This window comes from Musa acuminata, chromosome BXJ1-4 (genome assembly GCF_036884655.1).
Source record: "Musa acuminata AAA Group cultivar baxijiao chromosome BXJ1-4, Cavendish_Baxijiao_AAA, whole genome shotgun sequence".
Taxonomy (NCBI): domain Eukaryota; kingdom Viridiplantae; phylum Streptophyta; class Magnoliopsida; order Zingiberales; family Musaceae; genus Musa; species Musa acuminata.
Window position 1 is genome coordinate 6,789,594 of NC_088330.1, and position 18,540 is coordinate 6,808,133.

An 18,540-nucleotide genomic window follows, 5' to 3' on the forward strand; every position below is an offset into this window, starting at 1 on the left:
AAGATATAACCAATAGCCAATGTTGGCTTCTCAGCGGCCAAGTCATCGAGTATGTAACATCGTCCTACTATTTATTTTACCTCTAATACCGGCGGATTTGACAGGCCTCAGCCACCAGCCTTGATGAAGAAGCAACGTGAGATTCCACCTATCCATTCATTCAATCACAAAGAAAAGGTGAAGAAGCATCGCAGATCTCGAGAATTAGGATTGCTAGTTTCTAATGCAACTCGAGGCCCCCTTGCATGAGGTCTCTCGTTCGGGTTGCAGGTGATTCCAACGATACCTAAAGAAGCTCGATCACAGAGTGCCAACACATGCTCAGCAGTTTTGCATCCAAATGTGGAATTTTCCGGCTGCAGCATCATGCAAACATAGGACTTAAACTAGTAATTTATGTGCATACACCATGGGCTAATAATCCATGTCAATTAAGCCTAGGTTGTGAAATTTTACATCTGGGAAAAAGAAGGCTATATCGAACCACTCAGTTCCCTAATTGTAGAAGAAGCTTAAAGGAAGGACAGAAAAAGGCAGAAGAAGAGAAGTGGAGATGAGAGACAGGAACCTGTCTAATTGGCTCGCCAAGATTCTCAAAACTCTCGGTAGCTCATATTGTTGCAGCCCTCATCGCAGCACTGGCCTCGTCAAAATCCGTATTACTAATCGGTTGTGCGTTCTGCACTGCTAATCGCTCCGACACATCAGCTAAAGATTTGAGGTTGCATTTAATCAAGGCCTCCACGAAGTAGCATGTCTCGTCCTTGGTGTTGCCATCTGGCACATCGACTACGAACGACTCGATAACAAGCGTCCCCGGCCTCGTGTCGATGACCTCAGGATGCACAGTTATGATGGAAGAGTAATTCTGCACACAAAGTAACATGTAAAATGACGAATCGCAGCTGAGAAGTGAAGCATACAGAATCGGATTCATCTTTCGGTCTAATTCATATCAGCAAACACTCATAGAATTGGCAGGTCCATAAAACAGCACCAGATCTTTTTCTTTCCAACAGACACCTTCCTAACATCCAACCAGTCAGAGAAAAATAATTGGCAGAGTATAATCATAAAAGCTTTCTGAAAGAATTCCATATATTTGTCATGTGAAATCAGAGAACACTCATTGTGTCACAAAAACTGGTCTTTGTACATTCTGAGTTTTCATTCCGACAATGCTGCTTCGCATATATGTCAACAAAGCAGGGATTCGAGAAAGAAGAGAATCAAACTCATTCCTCTTTTGAATCTATAAATGGAAGTCGAGCAAAAGCAATGCATAAGTATAATAGTTTACCCAGTAGAAAAGATTTCAAAATCATCACAAACCCCCCTTTTTCTTTTCGGTTGCAATTTCTTGATTATTATATGAAGATTGTTTAACTTTCCAAATATAGAAATGGATAGACTATATGTCACCAAAGGGATAGTAAATGAATGGAATTGGGATATAGATGGAATATATAATGAAATAGAGACTTTGTGGTTCCCTCTGAAATGGGGCATGGAACGGAGCCACTATGAAGAAGTTTCGGGAGTTACGAACAGGTCATAGATAGGCGATGGATAAAATTATAATGGACTTGGGTAACTTGGTGTTAGGTAGATCAGGATCAATGAAAACAGCAAGCTTCTTTCTCGAAAACACAAAAGAAAAAGAGTATTTTGTTATAATTCTCGATGCTATAGATTAGTAAACTGAACACTGACAATAACACAAATGTTACATAGCACAATCCTTTTGAACAATTGTTCCAATTATTAGTAACATGAACTAATTAGAAGAAGAAAAGGCAGCATATGGTGGATTTCAGTGACAAGGAGTTCTTGGAACACTAAGAAATCCACCTAATGAAGTTATACAGAGGGAAAAGAAAGTGGCGAGTGAAGGGAGAAATGGAAGGTTGCACTAGAAATGAGTCAATTTGGTTGCCAATTTATGCAATGATCATATATAAACTAGCATTAAGCCATATATCCATATCAGTGTCATATTTCTTCATTTGATTGCACATCAAAGGATGCTTAGAATACAAATAGATCAAGTTGAGAAATTGCAAGCAGCTGCAACTGGACTTCAGATTTCTGTAGCATCCATGGATGTTCGTTCCTTTGACTAGAGCTTAGCTCTAAGCATGAAGTTTGTAGCTTATGAAGGCAATTTGTAAGCAGCAAAGTAATCCGGTAGAGGAAAAATGGCGAAAATAGCAGAAGAAGAAATGCGGGGAAGAGACTGCTAACCCTTAGTCTGTGATCTCCGCCAACAATCTTGACGCTGAGGACGTGCTCATTGTCATCAAGGAGTTCCAATCTCTCGGTGCTGGTCGTCGCCGGCAGCCCCGACTTGACATTAACTTCTCGCACGCTGCCGACCTCAAGATCACCCTGCACCACGCACCTGCTGACGAAGGGCTTGTACTTCTGCGGCTGATCGAATCTCCTCACCAATGACCACACCTGTCACCACAAGATCAAAGACCGCTTGAATCGCTTTCTACTTGATGAGTAGGTAGAAACACTTCACAACCAGATATCAACTCCAATGATATTGCCCCTTTTTTGGATCTAAGGGAACGCATACTTGCGATTGGTAACAAGCAACAGAACAAGGCAAAATTGGGGGAAAGAAATATCTGCTTCGGCTTCAGATCTGGAAAGTCAAGAATTCAGTTCTCTTCGACAAAGCCTTCTCCTTATTTCTCGAAAATGTGCGATGAAAAGAGATCCATTTCTTAAGACACTGATCGGGAGAAGATGCACGAACCATCAAATCCGCGAGATGGATCAGATCTCCAGAATGTAGGATCAAGATCGAAAGATGGAGAGAAGTAGACAGAAAGAAAAGTTTGGGAGGGGAAGCGAATGAGGGGAGGGAGGAAGAGACGATACGAGATGAACAGGAGCCTTGATGTGCTTGACGAGGGTGGAGCTGCACTGGTTGTCCCTCGGCTCGTGCCTGTGGTGCCTCCGCACGTACTCCGCCTCCATCAAACGGCACCCGTCGCCGCCGCTCATCTGGTCGGACCACCACCACCCGCCGACGCCAACGAACTCGGACTCCCGATCGCCCCCAGCTCGACTCCCTCCCTCTCCAACCATTCACCTACACCTGTACGCTTCGGGACTCACCCTCCTCCTCTCTCGCTTCTCGATAAGAGAGCTCGGAGACACGAGCAAGCAACCTCTTCGCCGAAGCTTATCCTCTCCGCGGTCTTCTACTGCTGTTCACTATTTCTATATGCTTGTTGTGTTACGCAAGTCTCCTTCTCTGCGCCACCACCCGAATCCGTCCGTAGAAAGAGGAAGCGGAAAAGGCCAGTGGCGAGATCCCCTGCAAGACCATTTTCTTACGATTGTACACGTGTATCTGTAGCACTGCTACAGACCCGAGGGTCCCACACGGCTCTCCAACGCTCTGCGAGGTAGACAGCTCAGTCTCCCGAATGGATGAAGAGGGCAAGAGGGCGCGCAGATTACAAATTGGGATGCAGCGGATCGGCCAGAGGGAGAGAGAGAACGACCGACCCGGGCCCGCGGCGGGACCCCGTCACGTCTACGACGAGACCGCCCCATTATTGAGAGCATTCCGTGGCCCTTCTGAGGTCAACCATTCGGGGAAGAACGGTTAAACTAGAAATCCGAGCTCGCACGGAGCTTTCTTGTCCGTTTTGGGGCATTGAACGAGTCAAAATTGAGTACAATAAATTAAAATGATTATTATACGAATATTTCTTTTTCTTTCATTTTAAATCGGAAAAACTCCTTGTGGTGAATACACCAAACCAACAAGGTGGTGGTGGGTCGTCCTCGATGTGAACTAAAAAGCACAAAATGATAAGCTTGACCATAAAGCTTGTGAATCGGATTCTATCTTTTGGTTCATCAAAATATTCTGACCGCCTATCTTCACCGGATTTGATCCTTTTGTTGTATTCTTGGATCCAATCATGTATATTATAGATAGCTTTTACCATCTTGTCTCGGTCTCGATGGGAATCAGCCATGGCTTGCATGAAACATCGTTCGTGTGTTCGCGCGGCGGATATGTCACAGCGAACCACCTAAATAAAGAGCGATACTGTTATCGTCAAAGGAACAGAGAGAGGCAGAGACGAAGAGAGAAGGCAGAATTGTCTACAGGAAACAGTATACACGGTCATGATCTCAGGGGAAAGAGAAAGATGTTGACGGCGAAGCCAATGAAACGAGAGAGGGTGTCGATGGAAAGCCGGCAAAATATGGAAGGCCAAGCCAGTAACGAGTAAACCACGGGTGTCTTCGAAACAAACTGTGGGCTTCTTCCTTCCTGTTTCACTTTCCGGTGTTTACTAGAATCTGTGGGCTCGATGTTTGCAGACAAGCTTCTGAAACCAGCAGACGAACAACAACAGACAACACTCTAACCGATGCAAGCAATCAGGCAATCAGAAGACAAACAAAGAACGTTGTGTCTCGTCGACAAGGATGATGTCCATTCATCATCCTTTCCTTCGTTTTGCTACTTGTAATAGAATAATCTGCTCCTTTTGTTCTTATCACAAGGAGACACGTGAGGATTGTAGCACCAATCCAACAAATGTGACACCGAGCATGTCGGCAAACAACAAAGTTCGTAATAGAATATAATGAGAATGTTGCTTGAGGATTTCCTACACTCGAAAAATAAATTAATAAATGAAACTAGAACAGGAAGGGTCGAGTAATAGAGTCGACGACATGATGATCACTGCTACGTGGGTGATAGAAAAGCCTCTAATTAATAAGTTGTGCATACGACAATAGACTGAGAGTAAAAAATTTTATAAAACCGAAGGCGTCCGAGCATCAAGTAGGCTCCCACATGGTGAATCGAGACATCAACCATGAGTACCTGCAGGAGGAGGAGGAGAATCTACTTTAGTTTTCTCGTGATGGAATCTGACCACGATGCATGTTATGTTGTCTGCACTGCCACGAGAGAAGGCGGTCTCCGTCAACTTCCGAGCCGCAGCATCAGGTTCTTCTTCAGCTCTCACGATTGATACAGCATCCTGATCCATAAGGATGGCAAGAGAAGGGAAATGCAGAGTTAGTAAAATCGATATAAATGTAACCGGACAACTAGAGATGTATGTATAATCTGAACAAAATACAAGCCACACAGATAACTTCGCTATTTTAAGTACCAGGTTTTACTCCAGATCATGGATGAAAAACAAGGGTGGAATGTATTAACCAAAATTCCAATTGAGTGGCTGTTAGTAGTACTAATTGGTAGCAAAGAATATCTTCAACCAAAGCATCATCACCAAGTGGGATTGGAGAAATGTGCTGGAGTTGTTGCGAAAGCAGATAGAGGGGAGATCAAACTCAGGATGCTCCAAGTGACCAACTGGAAGCCAAGAGATAGAGAGAGGAAAAGTTCCTACAAAATGGAGATTTATAGTAGTTGGAGTTAGCCTTGGTGGAAGCCCCTCTAATTCTCAAGTCAGCCAAAGGTTACTTCAGCACCAAATAAACAAGGGCAAGGGTCCCCAATTGTAAATGCCGGAAAAGCATTCACACAAGGAGAGGCTAACTGGGCTTGACAGTTTCAAGACCTCAAGCCGAATGGCATTTGTTGGTAACTGCAGTCACCCAATGACGGTATTGTTTCCCCACAGCAGGGGAATGGGATGATGCCAATAGCAACTTGAGTGAGAGAGGACATCACACATCACTGGTGTAATCCGTGAGGTCCTTGAGAGGAAAGGCAACCAACCCGGATGAAACAGACTTCAAAGAGAAAGACCTATGTCACTGTTCTCATGCCCAATTAGTTGTGTCTGCGGCCATAATCACAACCCTTACCCAGTTGTGGTTGGCGGAAGCCAACCTCGCTAGCCGAGTTGTTCACAAGGGCATGCAGCTTGCAGGACAAATGCCGCATATCACAGTGAGTCATATCAAGAAAAAACATGTTATCTATATACTATATAGCAGGCCTTTCTCAGACAATAGATGCCACCAGTCAGTCAATTCAGGACTATAGTCAAATTAAGAAAAATTCTAGTTTGAGGGTACATTTAAAGAAAGATACCTTGATAGAAATGCTAGGATGAAGTTTGATTTTGACTAAAGAACAGAAGGGCTGAAGTTTTTTTCTTCCCCTCATTCTATTCTTGTTATCTCCCTCTTCTCTGCTTTATAAATTAATTGTCATCAATGATGCAAGTTCAAACAAATACCAATATGCTAATTTTATGATATCATATTTAGATTGTCTTCAAATCTAGATGTAATAATCAGATCAACTAGCCAACATTATCAAGTCCCCAGATACATTTGCTAGGCTTTCTATATATGATTGCAACAATTTTGATCTGGCATCACATTAAGCACTAACTCTGAGAATTGATTCATACAGTTACTCAATTTTCATGTAGCAAATACTAAATCACTGATACTTATTTGAGCTTTGCATTGTTTTTTAAAATCATGTCATATTAAGAAAATTTCAATATCAAGCAACCAGTCTACCCATTGCATGATCGTGACATCACTGTTCATCAATTTTCAAAAGATTCCCCATTTGATGCGGTTTAGTGGAGATCAGAAAATCCTTTTGGAACAATTTTTTATTTCCTGAAATAAGTTCCAGTGAAGCAGCATCCAATAGTAGTTTCAGAACAGCCACCCTTCAGTACGCACCCTAATTCGTCGAACTGCCAACATCTTTACGATAGCAATGAATCGTATAAAGTTTGTGGTAAATGTTTTTGTCAATATTAAGAAGGTACATATTACAACCACATTCCAGGTCTGATGGTAATTGCTTTGTATAATGAATTCCTAAGGAAACATAGAATATGTATAAAGTTTCATCCAGATATGTGTGCCTGATATGGGAACAAATAAAAATACAATTTTAAGAGGATACATGAATTATCCTTATGTACTTGAGAAAATTTTCTTGTAATAAATGCTGATCAGCTCTAATAATGTATAGTAAAATGAGATTTTCCATATTTATCGAAGAAGACAGTTCAAAGGAAAAAGAGAATCTAACCTCATTTGTTACCACATCCCACAGCCCATCACTGGCCAAAACCAGAAATTCCAATTCATCATCGACCACTTGTTCCTGAAAGAAGGTTTAGCACAAAATGAACTGCTCATATAGTTTGCAGATGATATGTCACTAAAAGTGTATAGCGTTTAACAGTTTGCTATGATGTGTAACTACAAGTTTATTTATAGTCTCTTATGCAGCACCTGAAAATTCTGGTGTGTACCATATTTGTCAATGCGAGCAAACTTCTGCATATAATTTCATAATTTCTTTTTACATCGAAGTCACAATATCCTACAAATCTGTCGAAGTTTACTACGAGTCTGTAGGGGCTGTGAGGAAAAGAGCATGGGCTGAGTTTCTCTAGGGGAATACCTGAATCTCAGGTTCTGCCACAACAAATTGTTTCAGAAGGCGGTTACCAAATGCTCGTGACATTGCCAATACACCTCCAACCCTCCAAGTACCTATAAAACAAAAATGTCCACAATCAACCAACAGCTCAAAGTTGTTCAATCCAGATGCCACCCGTCTCCCCTCTAGAAAAACCAAGTCCAGCGGAAACACCTAACTATATGGGTCAAAAATCAAGTACCCAAAGTTTTGGACAGAAGGACAATACTTTTTCTAACCATCAATATGAAGTATATTTTACTTCTCTACCTTAATGATCGATGCATTTTTCTCTTGGTCACCCCATCATTACCAAAATATGGAGCAAATTTCCATCAGCTAGAATCCTAAACAAAATGGGAACACAGAAGAAACATTGCATAACAAAAGAAAAAACAAGATGACCTCTGTTCTAATATCCAATCCATATACTCAGTACTTATGTGTCATGTATAACCTTTGGGAAGAACTGATATAGCATTGATCTTAGTGAGGAACAAGAGAAGGTACTTGTCTTCAGACTTACCAGCCCACATGACAACTCCTCCAGCATCCTCAATTCTCTTGCGCTCATCACTTCTGTTGGGCTTGTGATCATCAGAAAGAGGAATTGCTACAAGAACAAACAGTGTGATGCTTCAGGAATAACTCATCAATGTTAACAGCTGTAGAAGTATAGACATGTCATATGGCAATAAAGTCTGTTTGTTTCCTAGCTTAGTGTTTCCAGTTGATCGATTGTGGAGGCCATTCTCTTTTTCAAAGTGACTCATAATGAGCCATAATCCAGAAATTCATAATCATCACTTGGATCAAATAACCATTCACTTCATTGGTCCAACTCATCCAAGCAAGTATTAAAATTTTTTTCAAATAAATCATAAATATCATACAGTTTTAGTTCAATGGACACATCTTTATGTCTCTGATTTTGTAGAGTTCCTATGAATGATTCTATGAAGCATGGACGAACATGCAACACAGGCAACCTGGTCCACAGGCATATCAGAAAAATAAGATATGACATTGTATGGATACACCAATTAATAATTATCTCTCTCTCTCTCTTTTTGGTATGAAGATATACACTGTATAATTTACACAATATAAGATCGTCATATATGTAACTCATAAGAAGCACGAAAATCATTGACGAATATGCTTAAGAGACAAAGGATACTAAGGAGACATTCACGGATAGTAAAATGATTCATGTATACATATGTATCACAAATATTCAACATGTCTGAAAGTCTATTGTAGATAGTAAACTGACCTATGGTAATACCATTTAATACTCACTATAGTATGTTTCCAGAAAATATTTGTGAAGTGTTAGTGTCTGGCATGGACATGTCGAGCGGTTTGAAGTGTTTGTGATTCATAGGTTCCTATACAAGGCACATATATTTGGAACAAGAATGATGAGTCAATTCCTACACAAGGCATGGGTATCTGGAAAAAGAATGATGTGTCAGATGTACCAGCATACCAACATGTGGTATGTTGTTATAGCTTGGACCTGTACCCCGAAATTATAATCCTTAATCCAATCTTCGAGAACCTCTTTAATACATCTTTATCAATAAAAAGAAAAAGTTGAGAGATTAAAACCAAAAGTCACCTTTTCCTGCTTTTGATACTATGGCGCGTGAATCTCCAACATTAGCAACAAACAAGTGTTTGCCAATCAAAACAGCTGTAGAAGCTGTAGAACCATCATCTCTGGAAGTATTGCATTCAGCATCCAAGAAATCTGAATCAGTTTTTTTATATGTTTCACCTGCAATTTGCCATCACAAGGCCACAAAATTGGACATGTTTACATGGGGAGAAAAACTGCCTAAAGAGGTCATAAAAGCATGAAGCAATTTCACAAGTGTGTCAATACTTATGGCAAGCTTTGTGTCTGTCATGAATTTTGGGTGCCTTGTGAGGTTGTCAAATAAGTGATTCCTTAAATATTCAGCTGCACGTGAGCCACCATGTCCTGCAACACCCAAATGTCAATAAGATGAGACATATCATATCAATACAACCAGAAATAGACATTCCTAGGAAGAATACCAGACCATCAAATATTCCAAAAAGACTAATTGATTGTCCATCAATTTTAGCTGATTTTAGATCATAGTAGTCCTCCATGCTTGCTCTTTTTCCCCTGAAGCTGGAGTATCCACAAGCTAGCCTTCCATCCTCACTGCAAATGTCAAAAAATACATGAGATTGAGCCTTCAGATGAAGTACACGATGAACATGGCCTAAATAAAGATTTTTTTTCTGAACAATTTGTAGGTAAGCTAAAAGCAGAAATCTAAATCTAGAACACTCATGGTTGTAAGAGGATTTCATGAAACAGAATAGAGAGCTCCCTTTCTATGTGAAGAGAGATGCACCCCAATCTCTCTCTCTCTCTCTCTCTCTCTCTCTCTCTCTCTATATATATATATATATATATATATATATATATATATATATATATATATGTATATGTATATGTATATGTATATGTATATGTATATGTATATGTATATATATATATATATGTATATGTATATATATATATGTATGTATATATATGTATATGTATATATACATACATAAATACATACAAAGGGATAGCTTTATAAATTATTAGCATTTCGTTAAGCAAAAGTTGGGAACTGTTGATGCTACAGCAACAAGAAGTTTACCAATGTAAATACGTGAATAAGAAGTCATGAAACATCTAGTTTGGCTTTCACGAACCAGAAGCAGCAAACTCAAGTCCCCGTATCATTTCATCGAGCACTTATCTCAGTTACCTGATCATTTATCAATGAGCATTAAACTACTTGGATCATGTCATGGTTAACCTTGCTATGCAACAAAATCTTCTTTAACCCATTGTCCACTTTTTAAAGAATGTTTACTTTATGTTTCAGGCAATTCTATCAGGAACTTCTTAAAAGAGCATTTTAACAACACAAGCTTATTGCAGATTCCATAAGCCGTAGAACCTAATATCTTATATGTAATTGGCACTCGACCATACATTCTCAACAAAAAAATCCATTTCCACATTTCTAGGACCTTAATAGCATAACAGACAATTATATAGCTACACTAAAACCCATACAAGAAGCCTATTGACCTTGCTTCAAATTAGTTTTTATCTTTTCTATAGACGATAACTACAATTCTGCCTACTTCAATGATCCTTCATCTTACCAACAGAAACTTGCATCTTGCATGATAGAGGACCACCAAAGGAACTTTAATCCTAAAGCATTTATCAACAAATTCTTCCTTGTATCAAGCACTACCACAGACTGATAACTATGTGGTGCCAACGATAAATGATATACACTAGGCAACATTTTTAGCATTCTGTCTCACCTGCCATGTCAGAAATAAGTGCGAAAGGTGCTCCCAAAAGTTAAAAGCATTAGGGAATTAATCAACGAGTATTGTTGCACAAAAGCCGAATGCTTCAGTACTCATAATCAACATATGAATGAATAAATATAGAACATTCAAAATTTTAGAGTTGGATTACAAGCACTTGGTTTACAAACATCCCGAAAGTTTACCTTTTCCATCGTCCACTGGCGTAATCACCGTTGCCTGAGCGATCCTTTTCAGATGATACATTGGTGGCAGCTCCAGGCTTTGCAGATGGACCAGAATCGACCATCATCTTCACAACCGTTCCAAATACCCCGCGCGCCCTACACGCCACAACCCAGGCTCCGCAATCCAGGAACAACTCGAGTCCTCTATCTGCCCCTCTTCTGCTAAAGTGGGATCCTCTGGGTTCTTTGTCCGACTGACAAAGTTGCCTATGCCGGCATTACATACCATCGAAGCTGCTTGCTGATGGCCTACAATGCCAGAACATTTCATGCGAGAAATCAAAGAGAGGAAAAAAAAAAGGAAAAGTAAATTGCCGCAATCCGTCACAAAAAGCAGATCTTGCTCGCTCGATAAGTATAGATTGAAACAGAAAGGTAAAAAAAAGGTTCCTTCGTGGATTCTGATCTATGATTTTTTTCGACTATCAAGATAACATCCATGGATCATCCAAATCAAGAATGCACAGACTAGAGAAAACGTAAGACCCAATAGTAAATCCAATTCACAGAAAACGAGCTACAACAAAAGGTATAGATACTCAACAACGGAACCTTCTGATCGAAAGCCTCGTCGATCCGACGACCAAGCACCCAAGGAAGCCACCGGCGCCGAGATCTTCCGAAGCTTACAAAGTGGAGGGCGATAGGGATCTGCGATCCGGAATCCGACTTGGGATTTCGGAGAGGGCAGCAGCGATCGGAGGAAACCCGAGAGATAAGGAGGAGGAGGTGGAGGAGGAAGAGGTGGTGGCTGTTTCAGTTTTAGCTCAAATAAACGGAGAGCGAGCTCGGCGGAGCGAGAGATGGGGAGTTTTGTTGGGTTGGCACGAGGGAGAGCGAGAACGTGGCATGGTGGTAGCAGCAGTGCTATGTCGGTTGCCGTAGCAAGAGTCGTGCCCGTTACGAACAGATTGTAGCGCATGGTGACGCGTAAACCGGTTTGTGATACAGTTACAAATGTAAAACGTGTACAGTGTACTTCTCTTTTTTTGGTAAGTGGTGTACTGTATACACAGTACACTGTGTGTACAGTGTACTTCTCGACGTAACGTATAAAGAAATACATATAATTTCATATCCACCTGAGAAGGTTGTACATAATGCGTACTTACAGTATATATATAATATGTGTATCTATGTATGTATGTGAGCGAGAGATTATGACCACTGCTGCTGCCTTCCGTTTCACTGCAGTTTATACTTAGTAGTAGTCACTTCGTTTTCGAGGAAAGCAGCCAAAAATGAAGGATATCAAATGCCTTATCGTCTCCCATTGGCAGCCAATTTGTCGGTGGGGACTTTTTATTGGCTCCAAGACATTATTAACCCATTGTGAAAGGGTTGTGCAGATTATTAACATAATGATCGGAAGACATTTTCCCGCTGTTTTTGAGGGTGTTTGTCTGGGTCAAATGGATTTGGTCAACCATGCAAGCGTGTGTTTAGCTTCTCGAGTTCCTCCCACCTCCCATTGATACACGCACTTATATGCTTCAAATGCTCCATGGCCAAGAGATGGCAAGCGTTTCGGATCGGTGGCGGAGACAGCGGCGGTCGCTCTGTTCTGCTGCCATTGGTTTGCTTAGGATTCAAGCCATATGCTTACAGGACGCACGGATCTGTTCTACGTATCCCATCGGAAAACGCCTGTAAGATGAGAGCTACTGTCTCATGCAACTTCAGTAACTTTTCAGCTGACACCAATATGGGTTGACGCAGAAATGCGATGAGGACCAGCATAACGTCACCACTGAATCATGCATAACGTAGATGTAGAACCCATCGAACGTATTGTCCGAAGCGTGCAGGGGGCGTCGGGTATACACTCCCATGCTTGCCTCCTCGTTTGCTCTCCTTTTCCGAGTTCCGAAGAAGAAAGCAAGCGACTAATCTAATAAACAAAGCAAAAGCACGTAATTTGGAGCGCTGGGCATTTACGGCTGCCGAATGGGCGCGACTCCATGCGAGATGGCCGGCGAAAAGGCTTCCACCCCGGCAGATTTGAGTCTTGAGTAACCGCCCCCGATTAACTGCTCCTTCAATGCCTGCAACAGTTCACTCTCTTTAGCAGTGGGAAAGTGATGATGAAGAGCAGATACGTTGTGTTGGAAAGCATCGTAGGGGAGAGGGCCAAGTATCAAGAGACGGGTGTCCGAGGAGCGCCACCAGATGCTTGTCTTTTCCTCTTCTCAGCCGTTTTCGGCCACTGAGACTCCCAATCGGAGGAAGAGAGAGAGAAAGGAGCGATGATGTCTAAAAAGTTGCACAGACAACCACTACTGCTACATGCTTCTCTCCATAAATACAGGTCCGGCGCTGTATCACCACCTCCCCAGATAGCTAGACGCTTTCTTGCAGTCATCTTCTACCGTGGTATATGAGGAGTTTAACTGAGAGAAGACAGCCACATTGAACCGTACATCTACGTGATTTTGTTTTGGTGTTTAGAGGTTCGTCATCCTCTTTCTTGAGGGATTTCTGTAGCTTCCTCTGCCGTCTTCCCAGATACCGCTTGCAAATGGCTGGGCTAATCGTGGTGCTGCTGGGTATGGCTATGCCACTGGCTTCTGCTGAGCATGACTATGGGAAGGCTCTTAGCAAGAGCATTTTGTTCTTTGAGGCCCAGAGGTCCGGGTACTTGCCCAGCAACCAGAGAGTGAAGTGGAGAGCCAATTCTGGGCTGCTTGATGGCAAGGCTAATGGGGTAAGCTCCTGCAAATTACTCTTCCTCCCTGTATGCCTAGTTCTTAAGTTGACCATTTGCGGTTGCCTTTTTCCTTGTCATTTGCACTTTTCTTTTCTATGTTACAGTGCTTGAGCCCGAGAGGCAATTGTGCGGTTTAAGAGAGGAAGAATAATTCCATCTTTACCTTCATTAATGTTCCTTCTTCTTCCTTAATGCTATATATAGGTTGATCTTGTTGGAGGATATTATGATGCCGGAGATAATGTGAAATTTGGCCTTCCTATGGCCTTCACCATCACCATGATGTCCTGGAGCATAGTCGAGTACGGCAAGCAGATGGCTGCAAGCGGGGAGTTTGGTCATGCCATGGAGGCCGTCAAGTGGGGCACTGACTACCTCATCAAAGCCCACTCAGAACCTTTTGTCCTCTATGGAGAGGTGAGAATTCCTTCTTAGAATGAACCCCCTATCTATTTATCGTCTTGTCAAAGCAAATGTGATTTCAGCTATGAGTATCCTTGTTGAGTTCTTTAAATTGTCGAACAGCATCATGGCTGTTTGAGTAATAGTGTTCAGAGTTTAGTGACTTTTACCAGCTTCCTATGAAGCTGCTTTGTATGTTTCCATGCTCTCTGCTCTGCCCTGCCCTGTAAGAACAGAGGTCTCTTCTTGTCTTCTTTCACCTCTGTCGGTAAACTAAACGCTTGCTGGGTTCTCTCTTTTGAGACGTGGAAAACATGTCCCGTTGCATCACAAGACGAGCAGCAATTGCACATGAGCATTGTGAAGTGTATCCTCGAATAAGTGCCAGATGTCTCGCATAAGACAGTAAAAAATTCTTATGATTTCTCCATATTTGGTGACCTTGATTTAATTCTGAGTTGATCGATCTCTGCAGGTGGGTGATGGCAACACAGACCACTTCTGCTGGCAGCGGCCGGAGGACATGACGACGAGCCGGCTGGCCTACCGCATCGACGTCAACCATCCCGGTTCGGACCTTGCCGGGGAGACGTCGGCGGCGATGGCTGCAGCTTCCATGGTGTTCCGGCACTCAAACCCAGCTTATTCATGTCAGCTTCTCAGCCACGCGAAACAGGTTCCAAGTCCAAGACAAACTGCTCTCTCTCTCTCTCTCTCTCTCTCTCTCCCTCATGGTTATCATCGATCTTAAATTTAAACTCCTGTTGTTTCCTTGTGTTCCCAGCTCTTCGAGTTTGCCGACAAGTACAGGGGGAAGTACGACAGCAGCATCACGGTGGCCCGGAGGTACTACCGATCCTACAGCGGGTACGGGGTAAGTTGAACGGTCCTGATTCCATGATTCGCGCGGTAAATCATCGATCGGACGGAGGGGTACAACCTAGCGATCTTTCACATGGTTCCGGACCTGGTTTCCCGGCGCAGGATGAGCTGCTGTGGGCAGCGGCGTGGCTGTACCATGCGACCCACAATCGCTGCTACATGGACTATCTGGCTAATAACGGTGGCTCACTCGGTGGGACGGGGTGCGCCGTGACCGAGTTCGGTTGGGACGTCAAATACGCCGGTGTTCAAGTCCTCGCGGCTAAGGTCTTCTCCCTACTCCTGTTGATGTTCTCAGATATGTACATGTATCATAGCATTATTGCCCACACTGTGTGTGTCTGGCAGTTTCTCCTACAAGGGAAGGAAGCTCAACATGCACCAGTGCTGGGGAAGTACCAACAGAAGGCAGAGTACTTCCTCTGCTCCTGCCTTGGCAAGGGAGCACACAACGTTCGGAGGACCACCGGAGGTCTATTGTTCCGGCAGCGGTGGAACAACATGCAATTCGTCACCAACGCCGCCTTCCTACTCACCATCTACTCCGATTATATCGCATCTGCCGGAAGAAACGTAGCCTGTGCCGCTGGAACCGCATCGCCTGCTGAGCTTCTTTTGTTCGCCAAGTCTCAGGTAATCTGTACTTGTTGTTCGAAAGCCGACTTACTAAAGAATCAGAGGTAAAGATCTCTGCTTGCACGATGTCTCATAAGCATTTCCTTCAGGTGGATTACATACTAGGAGACAATCCAAGAGGCACCAGCTATATGGTTGGCTATGGGAAGTCTTACCCCCGACAGGTCCACCATCGTGCCTCCTCGATTGTCTCCATTAAGGCCGATCCCTCGTTTGTGAGCTGCAGAGAAGGCTACGACACATGGTATAGCCGAAAGGCTCAAGATCCCAACATCCTCGATGGTGCCATAGTCGGCGGCCCTGATGTCTACGACGACTTCGCCGACGAAAGGGACAACTACGAACAAACAGAGCCCACGACCTACAACAATGCGCCCATGCTTGGCGTATTGGCTCGGCTTCACGCTGGCCATAGTGGCTACAACCAGCTCTTACCAGGTAGCTAAAGAACCGCTGCAACTTCTTTTGATCTATGATCAGCTGTATAATGCTGTTCATCTTTCTTGCAGTCTTGCTCTCTATCCCTGGCGTACCTGTCAAGAACAAAGACGGTAATCACATTCCTCCTCCTCAGCCATCCACTCCATGTAGGTTATTCACATTCAAGAGTAATTCTCTCAGTACCGTCACTTTGTGCAGTGACTGCACTCTCTCCGCCATTCACAATTGAGCAGAAGGCAACCACGTCATGGGAATCCAAGGGAAGGATTTATTATAGGTACTCCACAGTGGTGACTAACAAATCATCAAAGATTGCAAAGGAACTCGTCATCTCAATATCGAAACTCTATGGCCCTGTCTGGGGACTCGGCAAGTCCGGCAACGATTACACATTCCCGGCATGGCTGGACTCTCTCCCGGCAGGGAAAAGCTTCGAGTTTGTCTACATTCACTCGGCTTCTCCAGCTGACATCATAGTTTCAGGCTACACATTCGTGTGACTTGTGGTGCGACATGTTCTGCAGCTTATGTGGTCCGTGGCATCCCCATCTCCATTTTTGGTCTGTGGGTGGCGGTGAAGTTTAGGCGTCTTAGTCCCTGACATCCTAGAGTTGCGCATCCTCTTTTTCCTTAGTCTGCCGAGAAAATAGTTGTAACTCTGCTCGAACAGGATGGGGAAAGTCTTCCAAAGTGATGTGTAGCTGTTCCTGGGCGAAACAGTGGCTAATATGTAATTAGTTATATTTGGTAATCTATTTTTTATATTTATTAAAATTATGATAAGATTTTTATATTTATATAAATAAATATTTAATATTATTTCTTCTCTTATCATCGATTTTGTTGATGAAAATATTTTATGTGTTATCATATGTCAAAAATAATGTTAAAACAGGGTTAAAAAATAATTTTATAATATTATCTTCATTGATATTAATTTTTTCTTCTGTAATTTCTTTTGTAAAAGTAGCCATCAAGAAACCAACAGTATGGATGAGGTGGCAAAATCACAAGAAAAAATTCCAATAAAACTAAAAAAAATATAGAAAAAAGGTGAAGTAATTAAATAATACTATATCACTTTGTTTCCTAACAAAATTTCTCTCTTTTGATTTGAAATTATCTTTCTTTTTTTTTCACATGATAGCATATGCGATATTTTCATCAGAGTTGTAGAAGAAACTAGATTAAATATTTCGTTTTCATACATATAAGGATCACAATATAATTAGTCACTGTATATCACCTATAATATTTTGGTTCACTCTTCACGTTATACTGTAGTCTGATTCAGTCCCAAAGGTGTAGATCCATCCTTAGGAGCCCACACGCAAGGAAAGGAAGATGACCCAAGCGAGCAATCAAGGTGGTAGATGGACTCCGAGGTGTTGCAAGCTCTCAACGATTTATCTGTGATCATCTCGGGGAGTGGCTTATTTGTTGAAGGAAGCTCGAGATCATATCGAGGTGTAGATATGCTCAGCATCATTGCAAGGTACTCTTTAGATATGCTTGGGTCCTATATAAGCGATCGATATTGGGGGGATATCCGTATCTGACATCTCCAATGCTCAAAAAAGTTTAGATAACTGACAAGCGCAATGTCAAGGTAGGACGATGAGTTAGGGTGTTCTTTACTCTATTAGGGTATCGTTGATGGTGATAGCTAACAAGCGCATCCTTTGAAGGACAATGTCAAGGTAGGACGCCCATTATGATATATTTTGTCAGGGCTCATGGCCTATCTAGGATAGACAGAGGATAGCCCTTTGTATTATTCAAAATGTAACGTCGAGGAAGTTACGTCATGTCGCCTAGCTCCAATGCATGCGTACATGTCTTCCCTTAACTATGATTGAGATGATGGGTGAGTTAACAACGTTATTATATTTTCTATTAATATCTTAATATATTATAAAGATATACGCCGAGTCCAATTAGGTTAGTCATGCTGTATACAGTTAGTACATTTGTGGGATTTGATTGTACACCTGGGTGTTATGTATATGCGGAGTAAACTGTTACCAAACTAAATTGATACACGAAGCAGAGAGACCATTAGAATGAGAAAGGAGCACCCGCATTGAATGGCTGAGCTCACAGGTGGTGGACAATCTTTGCTTGACCTGTGCATGAATAATTGACAGATACTAGCTTGTCCAATGACACGAAGCTCAAACACGCGTTTACCCATCGAACCACAAAGTCCTCAAGCTGCCGTTCCACCAACGAAAGAGTGAAGGGTGGACTTAGGTTTCATGTGTGTGGAAGTCATCAGAGAACTCTAATCGATGATGCCAAGAACAGTCGAAATTGAAATGCAAATGTTTGTCATCGGTTGCACTTCGAAAGAGACAAGGGCTCTCTAGAACCTCTCATCGCAGTCGGACGGATCACATCGAGATCTCTATAGAGCATCGACCGAAAACTCC

General features: G+C 42.3%; 3 protein-coding genes across 4 annotated transcripts; 1 reads left to right on the top strand and 2 right to left on the bottom strand.

Moving 5' to 3' along the window:
• Window positions 1-367: 367 nt before the first annotated feature.
• Window positions 368-3,264, bottom strand: LOC135644301 (abscisic acid receptor PYL8-like). Its single transcript, XM_065161770.1, has 3 exons — window positions 2,893-3,264; window positions 2,245-2,460; window positions 368-868 (listed from the first exon to the last, which is right to left on the bottom strand). Exons 1-3 carry the CDS (start codon window positions 3,100-3,102, stop codon window positions 611-613), a joined length of 684 nt encoding a protein of 227 aa, XP_065017842.1. The 5' UTR covers window positions 3,103-3,264; the 3' UTR covers window positions 368-610.
• Window positions 3,265-4,596: 1,332 nt separating this feature from the next.
• Window positions 4,597-11,858, bottom strand: LOC135644308 (probable protein phosphatase 2C 52). Of its 2 annotated transcripts, none has more exons than XM_065161777.1 (9): window positions 11,593-11,858; window positions 10,999-11,289; window positions 9,499-9,626; window positions 9,318-9,416; window positions 9,051-9,209; window positions 7,953-8,039; window positions 7,409-7,500; window positions 7,031-7,105; window positions 4,597-5,033 (listed from the first exon to the last, which is right to left on the bottom strand). In XM_065161777.1, the coding sequence occupies exons 2-9, from the start codon at window positions 11,103-11,105 to the stop codon at window positions 4,860-4,862; spliced, it is 921 nt and encodes a 306-aa protein (XP_065017849.1). In that variant the 5' UTR covers window positions 11,106-11,289; window positions 11,593-11,858; the 3' UTR covers window positions 4,597-4,859. The 2 variants fall into 2 exon arrangements, with proteins under 2 accessions (XP_065017849.1, XP_065017855.1); XM_065161783.1 differs by having other exon boundaries at window positions 11,585-11,858.
• A 1,676-nt stretch (window positions 11,859-13,534) lies between these two features.
• LOC135644315 (endoglucanase 6-like) lies at window positions 13,535-16,625 on the top strand. Its single transcript, XM_065161792.1, has 8 exons — window positions 13,535-13,744; window positions 13,952-14,164; window positions 14,625-14,825; window positions 14,934-15,023; window positions 15,134-15,298; window positions 15,380-15,664; window positions 15,757-16,105; window positions 16,277-16,625. The coding sequence occupies exons 1-8, from the start codon at window positions 13,559-13,561 to the stop codon at window positions 16,606-16,608; spliced, it is 1,821 nt and encodes a 606-aa protein (XP_065017864.1). The 5' UTR covers window positions 13,535-13,558; the 3' UTR covers window positions 16,609-16,625.
• Window positions 16,626-18,540: the final 1,915 nt, after the last annotated feature.

Coding starts and splice junctions, on each gene's coding strand:
- LOC135644301 (XM_065161770.1), bottom strand. CDS start 3,102: ATGGTTGGAGAGGGAGGGAGTCGAGCTGGGGGCGATCGGGAGTCCGAG. Junction 2,461..2,892: donor TCAAGGCTCCTGTTCATCTC/GTATCGTCTCTT, acceptor TTGTGGTGACAG/GTGTGGTCATTGGTGAGGAG. Junction 869..2,244: donor GCGGAGATCACAGACTAAGG/GTTAGCAGTCTC, acceptor CTTTGTGTGCAG/AATTACTCTTCCATCATAAC.
- LOC135644308 (XM_065161777.1), bottom strand. CDS start 11,105: ATGATGGTCGATTCTGGTCCATCTGCAAAGCCTGGAGCTGCCACCAAT. Junction 9,417..9,498: donor TCTTTTTGGAATATTTGATG/GTCTGGTATTCT, acceptor TGGGTGTTGCAG/GACATGGTGGCTCACGTGCA. Junction 7,106..7,408: donor TGGCAGAACCTGAGATTCAG/GTATTCCCCTAG, acceptor ACCTTCTTTCAG/GAACAAGTGGTCGATGATGA.
- LOC135644315 (XM_065161792.1), top strand. CDS start 13,559: ATGGCTGGGCTAATCGTGGTGCTGCTGGGTATGGCTATGCCACTGGCT. Junction 15,024..15,133: donor GATCCTACAGCGGGTACGGG/GTAAGTTGAACG, acceptor TTCCCGGCGCAG/GATGAGCTGCTGTGGGCAGC. Junction 15,299..15,379: donor TTCAAGTCCTCGCGGCTAAG/GTCTTCTCCCTA, acceptor TGTGTCTGGCAG/TTTCTCCTACAAGGGAAGGA.